The 15616-nt window shown below is 51.7% G+C and overlaps 1 protein-coding gene across 1 annotated transcript in view; it reads right to left on the bottom strand.

Moving 5' to 3' along the window:
* Positions 1–15616, bottom strand: part of BMP1 (bone morphogenetic protein 1) — a 50975-nt gene that overhangs the window by 25275 nt on the left and 10084 nt on the right. The window contains 6 exon segments of the mRNA XM_003937154.3: positions 8138–8253; positions 9107–9231; positions 10958–11063; positions 11791–11969; positions 12278–12395; positions 12623–12793. Of these exon segments, the coding sequence (XP_003937203.2) occupies positions 8138–8253; positions 9107–9231; positions 10958–11063; positions 11791–11969; positions 12278–12395; positions 12623–12793 (815 nt within the window).

The following is a 15616-nucleotide window of genomic DNA, read 5'->3' as shown; positions in this document are numbered from 1 at the left end:
GACGGGGGAGGATGAGGTCAAAGCCGCCGAGGAAGAAACCACGCCCAGCCGGCAGAACCCGAGGGCCCACCCAAGACCTCCAGAGAAGCAGGAGGAACCAGAGGTCACGTCACTCAGGAGGAGAAACCTGCACTGGCCAAGAGAGGCGTCCTAAAGAGGAGTCCAGTGACGGCTATATTGAGACCGGAGGTGTCTAATTGAGAGTTGTACTGGCTTCTGTCATGTGAAAACAGCTGTGCTCTGGTGGCAGGGGCACTGCCCTTTGCCAGAGAAAACCTGGCCAGCCCTGCCACTTCCGGGCTGGTGACTCGGGCCTGTGGCTCAGCTTCCTTAAGCCTCAATGTTTTTGTCTGAAATTGAGATGGGGCCGGGCGCGGTGGTTCACGCCTGTAATCCCAGCACTTTGGGTGGCTGAGGTGGAAGGATGATTTGAGCCCAGGAGTTTGAGACCAGCCTGAGCAACATAGTGAGACCTCATCCCTACAAAAACATTAAAAAAATTTGCCAAGGATGGTGGCACATGCTGGTGATCCCAGTTACTCTGGAGGTGGAGGTGGGAGGATCACCTGAGCCGGGAGGTCCAGGCTGGAATGAGCTATGATCACACCACTGGGCAACAGAGCAACTCTGTCTCAGAAAAAAAAACCCAAAACTAGAGATGATCATAATGGCTCTGCTGGAGAGTTGGGGGGATTCAATGAGATATGGGGTGCAGAGTGCCCTGGTGCAAACTGAATGTAAGAAATACTCCTCATGCTTGCTGCATGCTGGCAAGGGAGAAGTGATGGGACACCTCGCCTTTTGCTACAGTGTGCCAGTCCAGCACATCCCCCCTTGGTGACTCACTGTCGGGCTTCAATCTGACCTTGCTGCATGATCTTTATGCCTGTCAACCAGTTCTGGGCCCCTGCATCCTTGTTTATAAGAGGGTAACGATGATACCGTCTGCCTCCCGGGACTTATGAGAATTCAATTCATATGTCTAACAAAGTTTACAAGTGTCCAGCACAGTAAGCACTCAATAAATGTTAACTTTGCTATTAGAATGAAGTTTGCTTAAGATTTTTTGGTATTTGAAATGGTTCAGACTAGAATCCTGGAATTAGAGAGAAATCGTGTTCCTGGGGAAGTAGACCCAGGGTTTTCTCATTTAAAAAGATTAGGGCTGGGCTGTGGGCACTGTGGCTCATGCCTGTAATCCCAGCACTTTGGGAGGCCAAGGCGGGTGGACCACCTGAGGTCAGGAGTTTGAGACCAGCCTGGCCAACATGGTGAAACTCCATCTTTACTAAAAATATAAAAATTAGCCAGGCATGGTGGTGTGTGCCAGTAGTCAGTTACTCAGGAAACTGAGGCATGAGAATCACTTGAACCCAAGGGGTGGAGGTTGTAGTGAGCTGAGATTGAGCCACTGCACCCCAGCCTGGGTGACAGAGCGAGACTCCATCTCCAACAACAATAAAAATTTAAAAATTAAATAAAATAAAAAGATTAGGATTATAGGAAAGATAGCAGCAGCTAACACTGTCACTGTGTGACAGCTATTACTCCAGGGACTTAAGTATATTAATTTGTTTAATCCTCATACCTTTATGAGGAGGAGACTTTTAAGAAGGGAATCATGGTCAGCAGATCAAACGTGATAGTACCTCACGTACCTGGTACCTCCAGGTACTATCACCAGACCCATTTTATAGATGCGGAAACAGGCCGGGCATGATGGCTCATGCCTGTCCCAGCACTTTGGGAGGCCAAGGCAGGCAGATCACCTGAGGTCAGGACTTCGAGACCAGCCTGGCCAACATGGCAAAACCCTGTCTCTACTAAAAATACAAAAATTAGCCAGGCATGGTGGTGCATGCCTGTAGTCCCAGCTACTCAGGAGGCTGAGGCAGGAGAATCGCTTGAACCCAGAGGTGGAGGTTGCAATGAGTCAAGATCACGCCACTGCATTCCAGCCTGGGTGACAGAATGAGACTCCATCTCAAAAAATATATAGATAGACAGATGGGGAAACAAAGGCACAGAGAGTTTAAGCAAGTTCCCCAAGACCACACAGTCAGTACATTGCACAGCTGCGAGTCAAACTCGGGCTCTCTGGCTCTTAAAGTTACACCCTCCACCAATCCTCCACGTGGCTTCCCTGGGCCTGCCAAGGAATTCTGCTCAGCAGGTATACTAAGGACAAGGGTCCAGTTTCCCTTCATTCTCAGAGCCCCCCACCCTTCAAGCAGCATGGACTTAGGGTAGGATCCAGCACAGGCTTTGCAGAGGATGGAGGGATCCCTTTGGCCTGGCTGGGGATGTGGAGGTCAGGGAAGGCATCAAGAATTTGGGTTGGACCTTTAAGAATGGGCAGTGTATCAGAAGGCAGGGATGGGAGTGAGGGCAGATACTGCCAGTTCCAAAAGTTCTTATCTTCTTGGCACATCTGCAAACGTTTGATCTGCTGACCATGATTCCCTTTTTTTTCTTTTTTTTTTTTTATTTTTTGAGACTGAGTCTTGCTCTGTTGCCCAGGCTGGAGTGCAGTGGCATGATCTCAGCTCACTGCAACCTCCACCTCCCAGGTTCGAGCGAATCTCCTGCCTCAGCCTGCAAGTAGCTGGGACTACAGGTGTGTACCACTATGCCCAGCTAATTTTGGTATTTTTAGTAGAGATGGGGGTTTCTCCATGTTGGCTAGGCTGGTCTTGAACTCCTGACCTCATGATCCACCTGCCTTGGCCTCCTAAAGTGCTGAGATTGCAGGCCTGAGCCGCCTTGCCTGGCTGATTCCCTTCTTAAAACCATCTCCTCCTCATAAAGCTTCTCCTCCGTTACTGGGGAACCAATGTCAATCCTCTCCACGCCAGCTGCTAATTACATGAATGTAGACTTGGGGATCCAAGAAGAAGGTTTTCCAGGTGGCTCTTTTACTTTGACATACCCATGACATGCAGAATAAATTGTATACTATCATTTACTATCATTTTTGTGATATTAAAAAATGATAGTATTTCCTATCAAAAAAATGATAATATTTACAAAAAAATATTTACTGTCATTCACATTTCTGGCAATAAGCTGAGAACTGGGAGGCAAGTGAAAAACAACTTCTCCACAGCCAAAATAGATGGCAAAGTCCATCTGCTAATGCAGGTGGCATTATTTCAGGTTGACTGTTGAAAGATCATAGACTTTGGAGTCAGAAAGTCCTAGAACTTGAATGCCAGTTTCACCGCTACTACCTGTGTAAACTTGGGGAGATTTACTCAAGCGCTTGGAGCCTCCATTCTCTTGGCTAGGGATAATAGTACCTAGGTCGTAAAAGTGTTACACGGGCCAGGCACGGTGGCACATGCTCGTAATCCCAGCACTCTGGGAGGCTGAGGCAGGTTGATCACGAAGTCAGGAATTCAAGACCAGCCTGACTAACATGCTGAAACACAGCCTCTACTAAAAATACAAAAATTAGCCAGGCGTGGTAGTGGGCACCTGTAATCCCAGTTACTTGGGAGGCTGGGGCAGAAGAATCATTTGAACCCAGGAGGTGGAGGTTGCAGTGAGCTGAGATCATGCTACTGCACTCCAGCCTGAGTGATGGAGCGAGACTCTGTCTTAGGGGGAAGAAAAAAAATGTTACGGGGAATAGCAGCGTCGGTCATGTAAGATGCCTAATGCTTTGCCTGGTGTAGAGGCCGTTATTATTTTACTACACCAAGTTCTGCAGGCCCTTTGAATGTTTCCATTCCCAGGGTGTCACTAGGCTTCCCTTACAACTCTCCAATTTCATTCAGGACCGTGGATAGTTTTTACTTTGTGTATTTCTACAACCACGTGTTAATTAATCTGGAATTTTTATACTTAGCCCTTTTCTCTTTCTGTAACTCCAGGGAGGCTTCTGAAAAAAAAGGCAGGAGTCCTCTGGGAATTGTGGCAGGTGCAGCTCCAAGGCAGAGAGAGAAGCTTTCAGGGCAAGGCCATGTGTGTCCTCTAGAGAGAAACTAGTGCCAGCCCAGGCCAGCCACGAACAACAGAGAAGGAAGCCGATCCTGACCAGCTGCCATACCTGGGCTGCCTGCATAAAACTCCCAGATAGGAAGGTAAGTATCGTGCCACCTGATTCCACTGCTCAGGGCTAGGGACCCTCTTGTGCATCTGTACATCCTCAGTGGCTGGCCCAGTGCCGGGCACATGGTAGGCACACTGATTTGCTGAAGGGCACTAAAGTAATTGTTGAAATGCAATGGGGCTTCGGAACACACCTAGTATTGCAATCACTGACTCTTACATCATAATCCAATTCTATGTAATTTTGGAGAAGTTACTAAATTTTTCCAAGTCTGTTTTCTCATCTCCAAAACAGGGCTAATGTTAGCATCTGGGCTGTAATATTGCTGTGTGATAATGTTGGACAAAACGCACATAAAGAATTGAACACATACCTGATCAATCATATGTTCAATCAGTGTTAGTTACTGCTATTATTATCTGTGGGTGAGATTTCCCAAGGCTGGAGTAATGGAAACCCTCTAGAAGGAAACAAAGGAAGCCCAGGACATAGGTGGTAGAAAACAGTAACAAAGGAACACAATTTTTTGTTGTTTTGAGACAAGATCTTGCTCTGTCACCCCGGCATGAGTGTAGTGGCATAATCACAGCTCACAGTAACCTTAAACTCCCAGGCTCAAGCCATCCTCCCACCTTGGCCTCCCAAGTAGCTGGAATTACAAGCACCCACCATACACCCAACTAATTTTTAAAACTTTTTGTAGAGATGGAGTTGCACCATGTTGGCCAGGCTGGTCTCAAACTCTTGGCCTCAAGTGAGCCTCCTGCCTCAGTTTTCCAAAGTGTTGGGATTACAGGCATGGGCCATATACTGGTCAGAATGGCAATTTTAAAGTGAGATTCAGAACAAGGAAGAATGGGTTCACTTTTAAGGAAAGATGGTAGAAAGTCAACCAAGAGAAGCCAGAATTACTCAACTCAATAAAAATCTGTCCTACGTAAGAATGATCTTCAAATTACAACAAATGAAAATAAGCATTGTTTGAAAAGAAAACAGAAGCTCAATAACATAGAAGGAGGAGAGTCTGTGAGCATCTCTCTAAATTGGTTGTCTCCAAGCTCACCAATGACATCAGAGGAGTCAGTCAAATAACTTGCAGATGTGATCAGCATGTGTAATCTGCAGAACACAGAGCAAGAGCTTTCCCAGTCTTCAAAGGGGTGTGTATGCTGGGAGGAGAGTAAGGAGTGGATTCTGGGAATTGCAAACCACTGGGTCAAATGTCAATCCCCAATGAAACAGATGGTCTGTGACCCTTAGAAAAGAAGCACTTGATTACTAGGAGCCAGTTTGGGTTCACTGGGAGCAAGGCAGGTCGAACACATTTGTCTTCCTTTTTAAAGGGGTTTTATCAACTAGTGGAACATATTTAGTTTGGTAAGGGGCTGTATCTTATGTATTTGGCATTTATGAAACACTTCCTGAGCCAAGGACGGAAAGATGACCAAGGTATGGTCTCAGAAGGAGCACACATCCCGGTCAACCAGTGGTGACCTGTGGCCAGACACTAATGACTTTAAGTGGCATCATAACTAGTGTAATAACTCTGCCCAAAGCCTGGATTAACAGATTAATGTCAATTTGGAGGGAAATATGGGTTCTTCTTTGGTTTGTATGCTGCTCAATGTTTTGATCAAAGACCAGGATGAAGACTTTCTTCAAAGGAGCTCATGGCAGACTTAAGAGGAGGGCTACCTGATGGATGGTGAAATTCTGATTCAAAATGATCTTGAGATGTTGAAACGAACAATTCGACAACAGAATCGAATCCAGCTCAGGCTGCATTATGACATTAAGAACCATGCCCCAGGCCGGGCACAGTGGCTCATGCCTGTAATCCTAGCACTTTGGGAGGCTGAGGCAGGCAAATCACTTGAGGTCAGTAGTTCAAAACCAGCCTAGCCAACATGGTGAAACACCGTCTCTACTAAAAATACAAAAAAAATTAGGTGAGCATGGTGGCAGATGCGTGTAATCCCAGCTACTCAGGAGGCTGAGGCAGGAGAATTGCTTGAACCTGGGAGGTGGAGGTTACAGTGAGCCGAGGTGGCACCACTGTCCTCCAACTTGGGCAACAGAGTGAGAATCCAACTCAAAAAAACAAAACAAAACAAAACAAAAACCATGCCCCAATCAAGGAAGATAAAGTCTTGTAGCTCATTTTTGGGAGCAATAAAAATATGAAGGACACAGAAGGTCTGGGGTTGGTGGGGAGGTCCAGACTCTGTGTGAAAAGCCCATGAATGGATCCAAGAAGGCATGGGAGTAGTCTCCCCATGTTAGGAGGGCTGACATGGGAAAGAGGGCGGGAGTTATCCAGAATTGCTCTTGAGGGAAGTACTGGAGCAAGCGAGGGGTTTAAGGGAGAAGAAGAGACATCGTAACATTAAGAGCTGGCTACAGGCCAGGTGGTGGCTCACGCCTATAATTCCAGCACTTTGGAAGCCTCAGGCGGGAGGATCACTTGAGGTCAGAAGTTCGAGGCCAGCCTGGGCAACATGGTGAAACCCTGTCTCAACCAAAAATAAGAAAAAAAAAAAAAGTCAGCTGGGCATGGTGGCGCCTATCTGTGGTCCCAGCTACTTGAGAGGCTGAGGTGGGAGGATTGCTTGAGCCTGGGAGGCAGAGATTGCAGTGAGCTGAGATCACGCCACTGCACTCCAGCTTGGGTGACAGAGTGAGACTCCTCAAGAAAAAAATTAAAAAGAGGGCCGGGCGCAGTGGCTCAAGTCTGTAATCCCAGCACTTTAGGAGGCCAAGGTGGGTGGATCACGAGGTCAAGAGATCGAGACCATCCCGGTCAACATGGTGAAACCCTGTCTCTACTAAAAATACAAAAAATTAGCTGGGCATGGTGGCGCATGCCTGTAATCCCAGCTACTCAGGAGGCTGAGGCAGGAGAATTGCCTGAACCCAGGAGGCGGAGGTTGCGGTGAGCCGAGATCGCGCCACTGCACTCCAGCCTGGGTAACGAGTGAAACTCCATCTCAAAAAAAAAAAAAAAAAAAAAAAAAAAAATTTAAAAAGAGCTGACTAGAGAACGGAATGAATTATTCTGCAAAGTAGTGAGCCTCTCATCACCTTAGATATTCAAACAGGCTAATCAACCATGCAGTGGGAAACCTGACCAGACAGGCTTGGGGGCCCTCCTCAACACCCTGCTTGCCACCAATTAGTATGGCGAGCAGGGAAGACTTCCTGAAAGAGGTCACATCCAAGCTAGACTGTGAAGATGGAGACAGCTCTGACCTGATCCTGTAGTGTGCCCTAATCCAGCCCTACGTGGCAGCGAGTATGAGAACTCGCTGGGCACTTCCTACAAGGTGAGATGCAAGGTGGAGCTGAGCTTTCTCTCTGGATCAGAACTGATACAGCAGGTGACAGGTAGAGGGAGGAGAAAGAGTGCCAGTGGAGAGCCAGGCACAGAAAATGAGGCCCACAGAGCAAAGACTGGAGAGGCCTGGCCTGTGCAAAAGGAAGGACAGGTGTGAAGGAGAGACCCTCCAGGGACATCCCGCTGGAGGCACGTGCATCATTCCTGAATTGTTCCAGGACCAGAGCCTGTCAGAATTGGGAAAAGCCCTTCAGGGAGTCCCTGGCCCAATCCCTGATGAAACAGATGAGAGCTGCAGATCAGGCTGAGCAGCTCATCCAGGGGAACCCAGACGTGAAAGGGGCTCCAATCCCACCTCAGTCCTTGTTAGCTGTGTGACCTTGGGCAGGTTATTTAACCACTCTGTCTCAGTTTCCACATCTGTAAAATGAAGGTGGAGGAAGCCATAGAAACTAAAAGAGGTGATGTAGGAAAAGCACCCAAGAAGAACTAGATAATCAAAACAGGCCTACATAGTAAGTGCTGTCTGCAAATTAACACTAATTTACAAGTATTGGGAGATGCTGCGGACGGCGGCAAATTGCTGGGGGCCCCTTCCCACAGTAGTGCTCCATCAGCGCTGTGGACTCAGTGCATTTACGATGACCAGGTAGGTCGCTGGCACCCACTGACCCCGCACCATGGCAGAAGTCCCTGAGGTATGGGGTCCCGCAGAGGAGGTGAGGCTCAGAGGCCAAGTCCACACGTACCTTCTCCCCGGGTGTGACGGAGATGCGCCACACGCAGTGCATGTGAGCTGAGTAGCCATTGGGGTACTCAGGGGAGGAGAAGTTGCCTGTGCTGTCTTGCAGGGTCTCTCCGCAGGCTGCGAGGAAAGGAAATGGCAGAGCAGGGTTGCAGGCACTGAATTCCCCACCTTCTGGCTCACCCACCCCTGAGCCCTGGCATCCTGTGGGTAAGGAGAGAATGCCCGAGAAGGAGGGTGTCTGCAAGGGCCCTGTCCCTTTAAGATCCACCCCCTACACCATACAGCAAGTGTTCCCTCCCAGCCCAGTGCTGCCTGGGTAACCAGTGCCCTGCTGTGAAGGCAATGTGGGTTCCAGAGTTAAGGACAAGCTTCCTTGGTGGGCCTCCGTGCCACTCCATCTCCCAGGATTGCTCTGTTCTCCCCAGTTGTTCTGCCCCTACAGAACCTCAGAATGTGGCGGCTCAGCTTCTCACCACCACACATCGCTACCCCCAGGCAGCTTCCTTCACTTGGACACTACCCCCCACTATGGGGTCCCCTCCCCTCTACCCCATTCTCTCTTTTTTTTTTTTTTTGAGAAGGAGTTTTGCTCTTGTTGCCCAGGCTGGAGTACAATGGGGTGATCCCGGCTCACTGCAACCTCCACCTCCCAGGTTCAAGCATTTCTCCTGTCTCAGCCTCCCAAGTAGCTAGGATTACAGGCGCGTGCCACCACGCCTGGCTAATTTTTGTAATTTTAGTAGAGATGAAGTTTTATCATATCGGTCAGGCTGGTCTTGAACTCCTGATCTCAGGTGATCTGCCCGCCTTGGCCTCCCAAAGTGTTGGGATTATAGGCGGGAGCCACCATGCCTGGCCGTCATTCTCTAAGACTTGCAGCCTCAGCCTTTTTGGTGGCACCAGGCCCCTGGCCTCTGCTTCCCTTAAACCCTGCCCTCCATGCCCTCATCCATCCCTCCTTTGCCCTGACCTGGGCACTTGTAAAGCTTGCGGGCCTGAGCAATGTCCCCCTTGCTGAGCCGTGTCCTTTGGCCAATGGGGGGTTTCACCCCGTTCACCTCATACTTGGGGACAATGGTATCCAGGAAGATGCCCCTGAGGAAGAAGAGGGAGAAAAGTAAGAATGAGCGTCTGATGGACGGTGGGCAGGGAGTGGGTGGCAGGCCCATCCGTACCCACAAGTCACGACCCTGCTGGAGCTCAGACATTCCTCAGCAGGGTCAGGGCCGGGTGGAGACATCTCACCCTGTCATTATGCTGCCCACTGACCAGCAGCCACCCTGCTCCGTGGCAGCCACACCACAGGAGTCGGGGGAGCCCCAGGAACACATTGGGCGGTCAGGGATGCAGGTTCAGGGTACTCTGGGACCCACTGGTGCCTCCAGCTCAGGCTGGCTGCAACTCACAGCCCCAGGAAAGCTATGGGCCCCTAGGGGGTCATCTCTCCAACCCTGCTGGGCCCCCTGCTTCTGCAGCCCCTCATGTGGCTCCAGCCCTAAATGAACTTCTCCCAGGACTCCCAGGCGAGCTCCTCACACTGCTGGCACAGGCGGCGTCTGACAGCCCTGTAGTAAGGTCAAAGGCAGATTCCACTGCAGCCAGATCAAGGCCCGGGGACAGCCCCACCAGCTCCCAATCTATCAGTGTCTCCTGTCCCCCTATTCCTCCCTGCGAAATCCTGGGTATTTCCACTTGGAAGAGCAGAGTGAAGGGGAGGCAGCCTCTACCTCCCCAGGGCCCCTGACTCACACCCAGCTGGGTGGATCGCAGCAGGGGGTGGGGTGGGATGTGGTGGGAAATGTAAGCCTGGGTCTGTGGGTGTGGGGGGCAGAATGACCTCACCACCCTTCCTTGGTCTCTGTTCCTGCAGGTCTGCAGGCAGGAAGAGCAGATTGGGTAGGAGCACTGAGAAGAGGGGGGAGGGCCACTGTCTGGGACACAGAGGATGAGCAAAGCACCAGGCCTGGGAATGGCCAGGCCAGGAAGGAGTACAAGGAGGAGGGAGGCATCATTTCCCACACTCCGCTAAGGAGAAGCTGGGGGAGGGGAGGCCGGGCCACCACCTTGGAGGCTTCTGGTTGTGGCTTCTGGTACCTGGGCCTGGGATAAGGAGGATGTGCTTGGGAGCTGGGCACGGGGGCTAGTCCAGGGAAGGGGCCACACTTCGTGCAAATTAGCCAGTTACAAAAAAAGCAGACTAATTAAAAGGGAATGGCTGGGCATGGTGGCTCCAGCCTATAATCTCAGCTTTTTGGGAGGCCGAGGTGGGAGGATCACTTGCACCCAGGAATTTGATATCAGCCTGGGCAATACAGTGAGACCCCCATCTCTAAAAAAAAAAAAAAAAAAGGCATGGTGGTGTGTGCCTGTCATCCTAGCTACTCAGGAGGCCGAGACGGGATGACTGCCTCAGTCTAGGAGTTTGAGGCTGCAGTGAACCATGACTGTGCCACTGCACTGCAGCCAGGATAACAGAGCAAGACCCTGTCTCAGGCAAAAACAAACAAACGGACTACAAATGAATGCTCAGTCCTTCGAGCTGATCATTTTGGGGCTACCCCATACTGCTTGGCTTACAGAGTGGCTGGGTTCAGCCTTCTCTGCCAGGTGCCCTGGGTGCACCTGGTAGTAAGGTTAGAACCTAGTCCCTGCTGCAGACCCATGGGAGGCAGAGGACAGGAGGGCAGGCAGCATCCACGAACCCTCAGCTTGGAGGCCACAGCCCCCTAGAGGGCCACTCTCTTCCTGGGTCACTGCCCCAGAAGTGAGAGGGCAGGGTGGGGCTGCCCCTGCAGAGGCCCAGGCCCGACCCCGTCTCCACCTGGAGAATGTGTTCCGAGCGTAGTGCATGATGCTGTCGAAGTCATAGGTCTCCCCCAAGGACTCCACCTCCTGAGGCTCCATCTTCAGGAAGTTATACTCCTGCCCTGTGAAGATCAGGAAAACGGTGTAGGGGAAGGGAGGGGGTGGGTCTGCCTGGAATGCAATGCTTCCTTTCCAGGGCAGGGAATAGGGTCCTTCCTGTACCTGAGGGACCTCCCCGCCAACCTGAGGGTCCCGGGAGCAGCCAAGGGAAGCCTGGGGGGTGGGGAGGCTCTCAGGAAGAGTCCTGCCCGGCAGAGGGCCTGGTGAATGGAGGACTGAAGGCTCAAGAGATCATGGGAAGGAAGCACCCTTTCTAGAGCCACAGCTGAGAAGGAAGCAGTGAAGCGTAGAGATCACCTGGGGGAAAGAGAGAGGTGGAGGGAAGGGAGGGACAGAGAGAGCGGAGAAATGAGAGAAAAACCCTCAGAGGTCAGACCAGGCAGAGGGCAGAAAGAGGGCAATGGTGAGAAGAAAGGCCTGAGCAGCCCCCAGGACCGGCCCACTAAGCCCATGCCCCCCCCTAGAGGCTGCCGGGGCTCCAGGTGTCTAGGACAAGGACCTGGCCCAGCCCCCGAGAAGAGCTCCCCAATGGATGTGCGTCCCTCATCTGCAAGGGAGGAGGAAATGCCTCGGGGGCAGGGGCCGGCTCAACCCAGGCTGTGGGCAGCGCTGCGGGCCCAGGCGATGACTGCGGATAGTAGCGGCTCCCACTGCCCCGCCAGGGGCCCTGGAGGTGGGGGCTGCGGCGGGAGCCGCCCACCGAGGCCGCACAGAGGGGAAGGTATCTACCTGGCTGGATGTTCTCACGAACGATAGAAACGTGGCGGTCCCGGTCTGGCCGAGTGTGTTCGTGCCAGAAGCCGACGACATGGCCCAGCTCGTGGACCACGATGCCGAACTTGTCACAGTTCTTGCCGATGGAGATGGCCTGGGGGCCCCCGCCGCGGCGACCCACGTAGGAGCAGCACCTGGAGGGCGGGGCCAGCTCAGGGGGGCGGTCCCGAGCTGGGGGAGTGCATCCACTCAGGGGCGGGGCCAGGCTGCCGGGGGCGGGGCGGCAGGGGAGCGGAGGGGAGGGGTGGGCCCTGAGCGCCGAGTGCCCAGGCTGTGCGCTGGAGTCACAGCCACACAAGGGGCACTTCCTGGAGAGATGCCCATAGCAGGAGGGGACGAAGGGACCCAGGGCTGTGCCCAGTTTGGGGCAGCGGCAGTGCCCAGGGCAGAATCTGAGTTGGGGCAAAGGTGGAGGGTGCAGTGCCTAGGGCTCCCTGCTCACCCGCAAGGTCTGTAGGTGAATACAATATAGCTGTCCTCATCTGTGCGCTCCAGGAAAGTGACACAGGTGTGCTTCTCCCAGTGCCTCATGGCTTGCCGGAAGACTGCCCTCTGGCTACCTGCCAGGAGGAAGGAAACCAGGCTGCCACGGTGTCCAGGCGGTCCCACCTCCTACCCACAACTGAAGAGTCACTCACAGCCATTCTAAGAGCAGACTCCCGGGAAAGGAATGGGTGGGCACTCTGGCTGCAGGTGGCACCCACACACACCTCCGTGCCTGGCAGGGCCGCCCCAAACCCAGGTTCCGATACTGGCTGCAGCCTGGGTCCCACAAGAGCACGCTCACCAGTGAAGTTTCCCCCAATGACAAAGGGGATGACCCCATCTGGCCACACACGCTCTGGTCTGGACGTTGCTGCCCTCCGGCTTCGAGATCTGCCTCTCCACCTCCCGTAGGCTCCCCTCTGAGGCTGCCCGTTGGTGCTCTTGCAGCTGGGGGTAGAAGTGTTTCCTGGAACTGAAAGAGGAAGGGATGTGGCTAGAGAGTGGAGAGGAAGAGGAGGAAAACAAAAGCATAGTCGAACCTCACGTTTCATGGATTCTGTGCCTGCAAATTTGCCTACTGGCTAAAATTTATTTGTAGCCCCCAAAATCAATACTTTCAAGCCTTTGGCAGCCATTTGTGGACATTTGCAGAGTGGTGAAAAATTTGAGTCGCCCAACATGCATGTTCTGAGCTGAGGTTGGACGAGGCCTTCTGCTTTCAGCACTCTTCGTGTAAACAAATATCTTTTTTGAGGTCTAGTTAAAGTGCCATGATTTGCGCATTTTTGTGCACTTTGTTGAGGGTTTCACTGTTTAAACGGGCCCTGATTGGTCAGGCATGGTGGCTCACGCTTGTAATACCAGCGCTTTGGGAGGCCAAGGCAGGTAGATTCCGAGGTCAGGAGATCGAGACTATCCTGGCCAACATGGTGAAACTTCCTCTCTACTAAAAATACAAAAAATAGCTGGGGGTGGTGGCACACTCCTGTAGTCCCAGCTACTTGGGAGGCTGAGGCAGGAGAATCACCCAAACCTGGGAGGCAGAGGTTGCAGTGAGCCGAGATCCCACCACTGCACTCCAGCCTGGTGACAGAGTGATGATACTCCATCTCAAAAAAAAAAAATTAGTGGGGCATGGTGGTGCCTGCCTGTAGTCCCATCTACTCAGGAAACTGAGGCAGGAGAATCATTTGAACCCAGGAGGTGGAGGTTGCAGGGAGGCGGAGGTTGCAGTGAGCCAGAGGTTGCAGTGAGCCGAAATCATACCACTGCACTCTATCCAGCCTGGGTCACAGAGCAAGATTCCATCTCAAAAAAAAAAAAAAAAAAAACACACACACACACACACAACAACAACAACAACAACAACAACAACAAAACAAAAGGCCCCTGAGCATAATGCTCAAGTGATCTCTGTGTTCCCAAGGGCAAGAAGGCTGTGATATATCTTACAGAGAAAATACATGTGCTAGGTAAGCTTCTTCGGTGCATGAGTTAGAGCGCTGCTGGTCATGAGTTCAATGTTAATGAATCAGCTCTATATTAAGGAAGGTGTCTTTAAAAAGAAACACTTATAAAACAAGATGATGCATTGATCATTTGATAAAAATGTTGTGACCCGTGGCTTGAAGGAACCTGACTCTGTATTTTCCCTAGGAGCAACGGGTCAGCATTTGGTAATGTGTTCAGTGACTGTACAGAGTAATGACAGTTATTCTATAACTTCCGCAAATGACAAGCATTGACTGTAATCATAGAATAGAACAAAGGTGTACTCGTTTTCTAGGAACTGTGGGGGTCTGAGATTAGGAGAATATTCCTTCTCGTGGAATAAACCTTGACATTTGTGGAGCATTCAGAACTCTTGGCCTTCTTTTAGTTTCCCAAATTCGTGTTTGCATTTGACACAGGAACTCTGAGTCACGTGGGCAAGTGTCATATTGTATTTGGCAGATGAGGAAACTAAGGCCAAAGCTTTGCCCAGAGTCACCTGGTGGCTTAGCGAGGGACCCCTCCATGCAGCTTTCCCTTGGGCCATACCTACTAGCCCCCACTAAGGTCACATGAGACTTCTTGTTAGCAGGCTACCAGGTCACCCGCCAATGCCACCTACCCCCTGGGGTACTTTACTCTATGGGATGCCCACACCAGGATCTTCCCTCAAGCTGGACAGCACAACTGCAGCCACACCAAGTGTTCCCAAAGCAGGCAGACCTCGATAAAAATCCCTGCCCTTTGGCGCGGTGGCTCATGCCTGTAATCCCAGTACTTTGGGAGGCTGGATCACTTGAGGCCAGGAGTTCGAGACCAGCCTAGCCAACACAGCAAAATCCCATGTCTACTAAAAGTATGAAAAATTGGCTGGGCGTGGTGGTGAATGCCTGTGGTCCCAGCTACTTGGGAGGCTGAGGTACGAGAATTGCTGGAACTCAGAAGGCAGAGGTTGCAGTGAGCTAAAATCGTGCCACTGTGCTCCAGCCAGCCTAGGTAGCAGAGAGAGACCTTATCTCAAAAAGAAAGACAGAAGGAAAAGAAAGGAAAGGAAGAAGAGGAGAGGAAAGGAGAGAGGAGGGGAGGGGAGGGGAGGGGGGAGAGAGGAGGGGAGGTGGGGAGAGAAGAGGAGAGGGGAGAAAGGAGAGGACAGGAAAGGAAAGGAAGAGAGGAATCCCTGCATCTGCCCTTTGGGAAGGGGAGAGCTATTTGTGTGCTCTGGGAACTGTGTCCCAAACATCAGCATTGGCGGTGAGGCGCCTTCTACAGAGCAGTGAGAGGCTGGAACAAACAGACACAGCCCAGGCCCTCATTCCTCCCATTCCCACATCCACGCACAAGTACCACGTGGGCTTTTATTTATTTATTTATTTTTGAGACAGAGTCTCACTCTTGTTGCCCAGGCTGGAGTGCAGTGGCGCAATCTTGACTCACTACAACCTCTGCCTCCTGGGTTCAAGTGATTCTCCTGCCTCAGCCTCCCGAACAGCTGGGATTACAGGCATGTGCTACCATGCCCAGTTAATTTTGCATGTTTAGTAGAGACGGGGGTTTCTCCATGTTGGCCAGGCTGGTCTCGAACTCCTGACCTCAGGTGATCTACCTGCCTCGGGCTCCCAAAGTGCTGGGATTACAGGCGTGAGCCACTGCGCCTGGCCCCATGTGGGCTTTTAGGTGTTTGGACCACAATCAAGGATAAGAAGAAAGCATCCCTGACCTGAAAGAGCTTTGAGTCCAGCTAGGGAGACATAGGAGCAAATCCTTTCACCAGGGTGTGGTAAGTGACTGAGTAACAGTGTGAGCA

The sequence above is a fragment of the Saimiri boliviensis genome, chromosome 13 (assembly GCF_048565385.1).
Source record: "Saimiri boliviensis isolate mSaiBol1 chromosome 13, mSaiBol1.pri, whole genome shotgun sequence".
Lineage (NCBI taxonomy): Eukaryota > Metazoa > Chordata > Mammalia > Primates > Cebidae > Saimiri > Saimiri boliviensis.
Note: the sequence above shows the minus strand (reverse complement) of the source record. Positions and strands in the feature narration are given on the sequence as shown.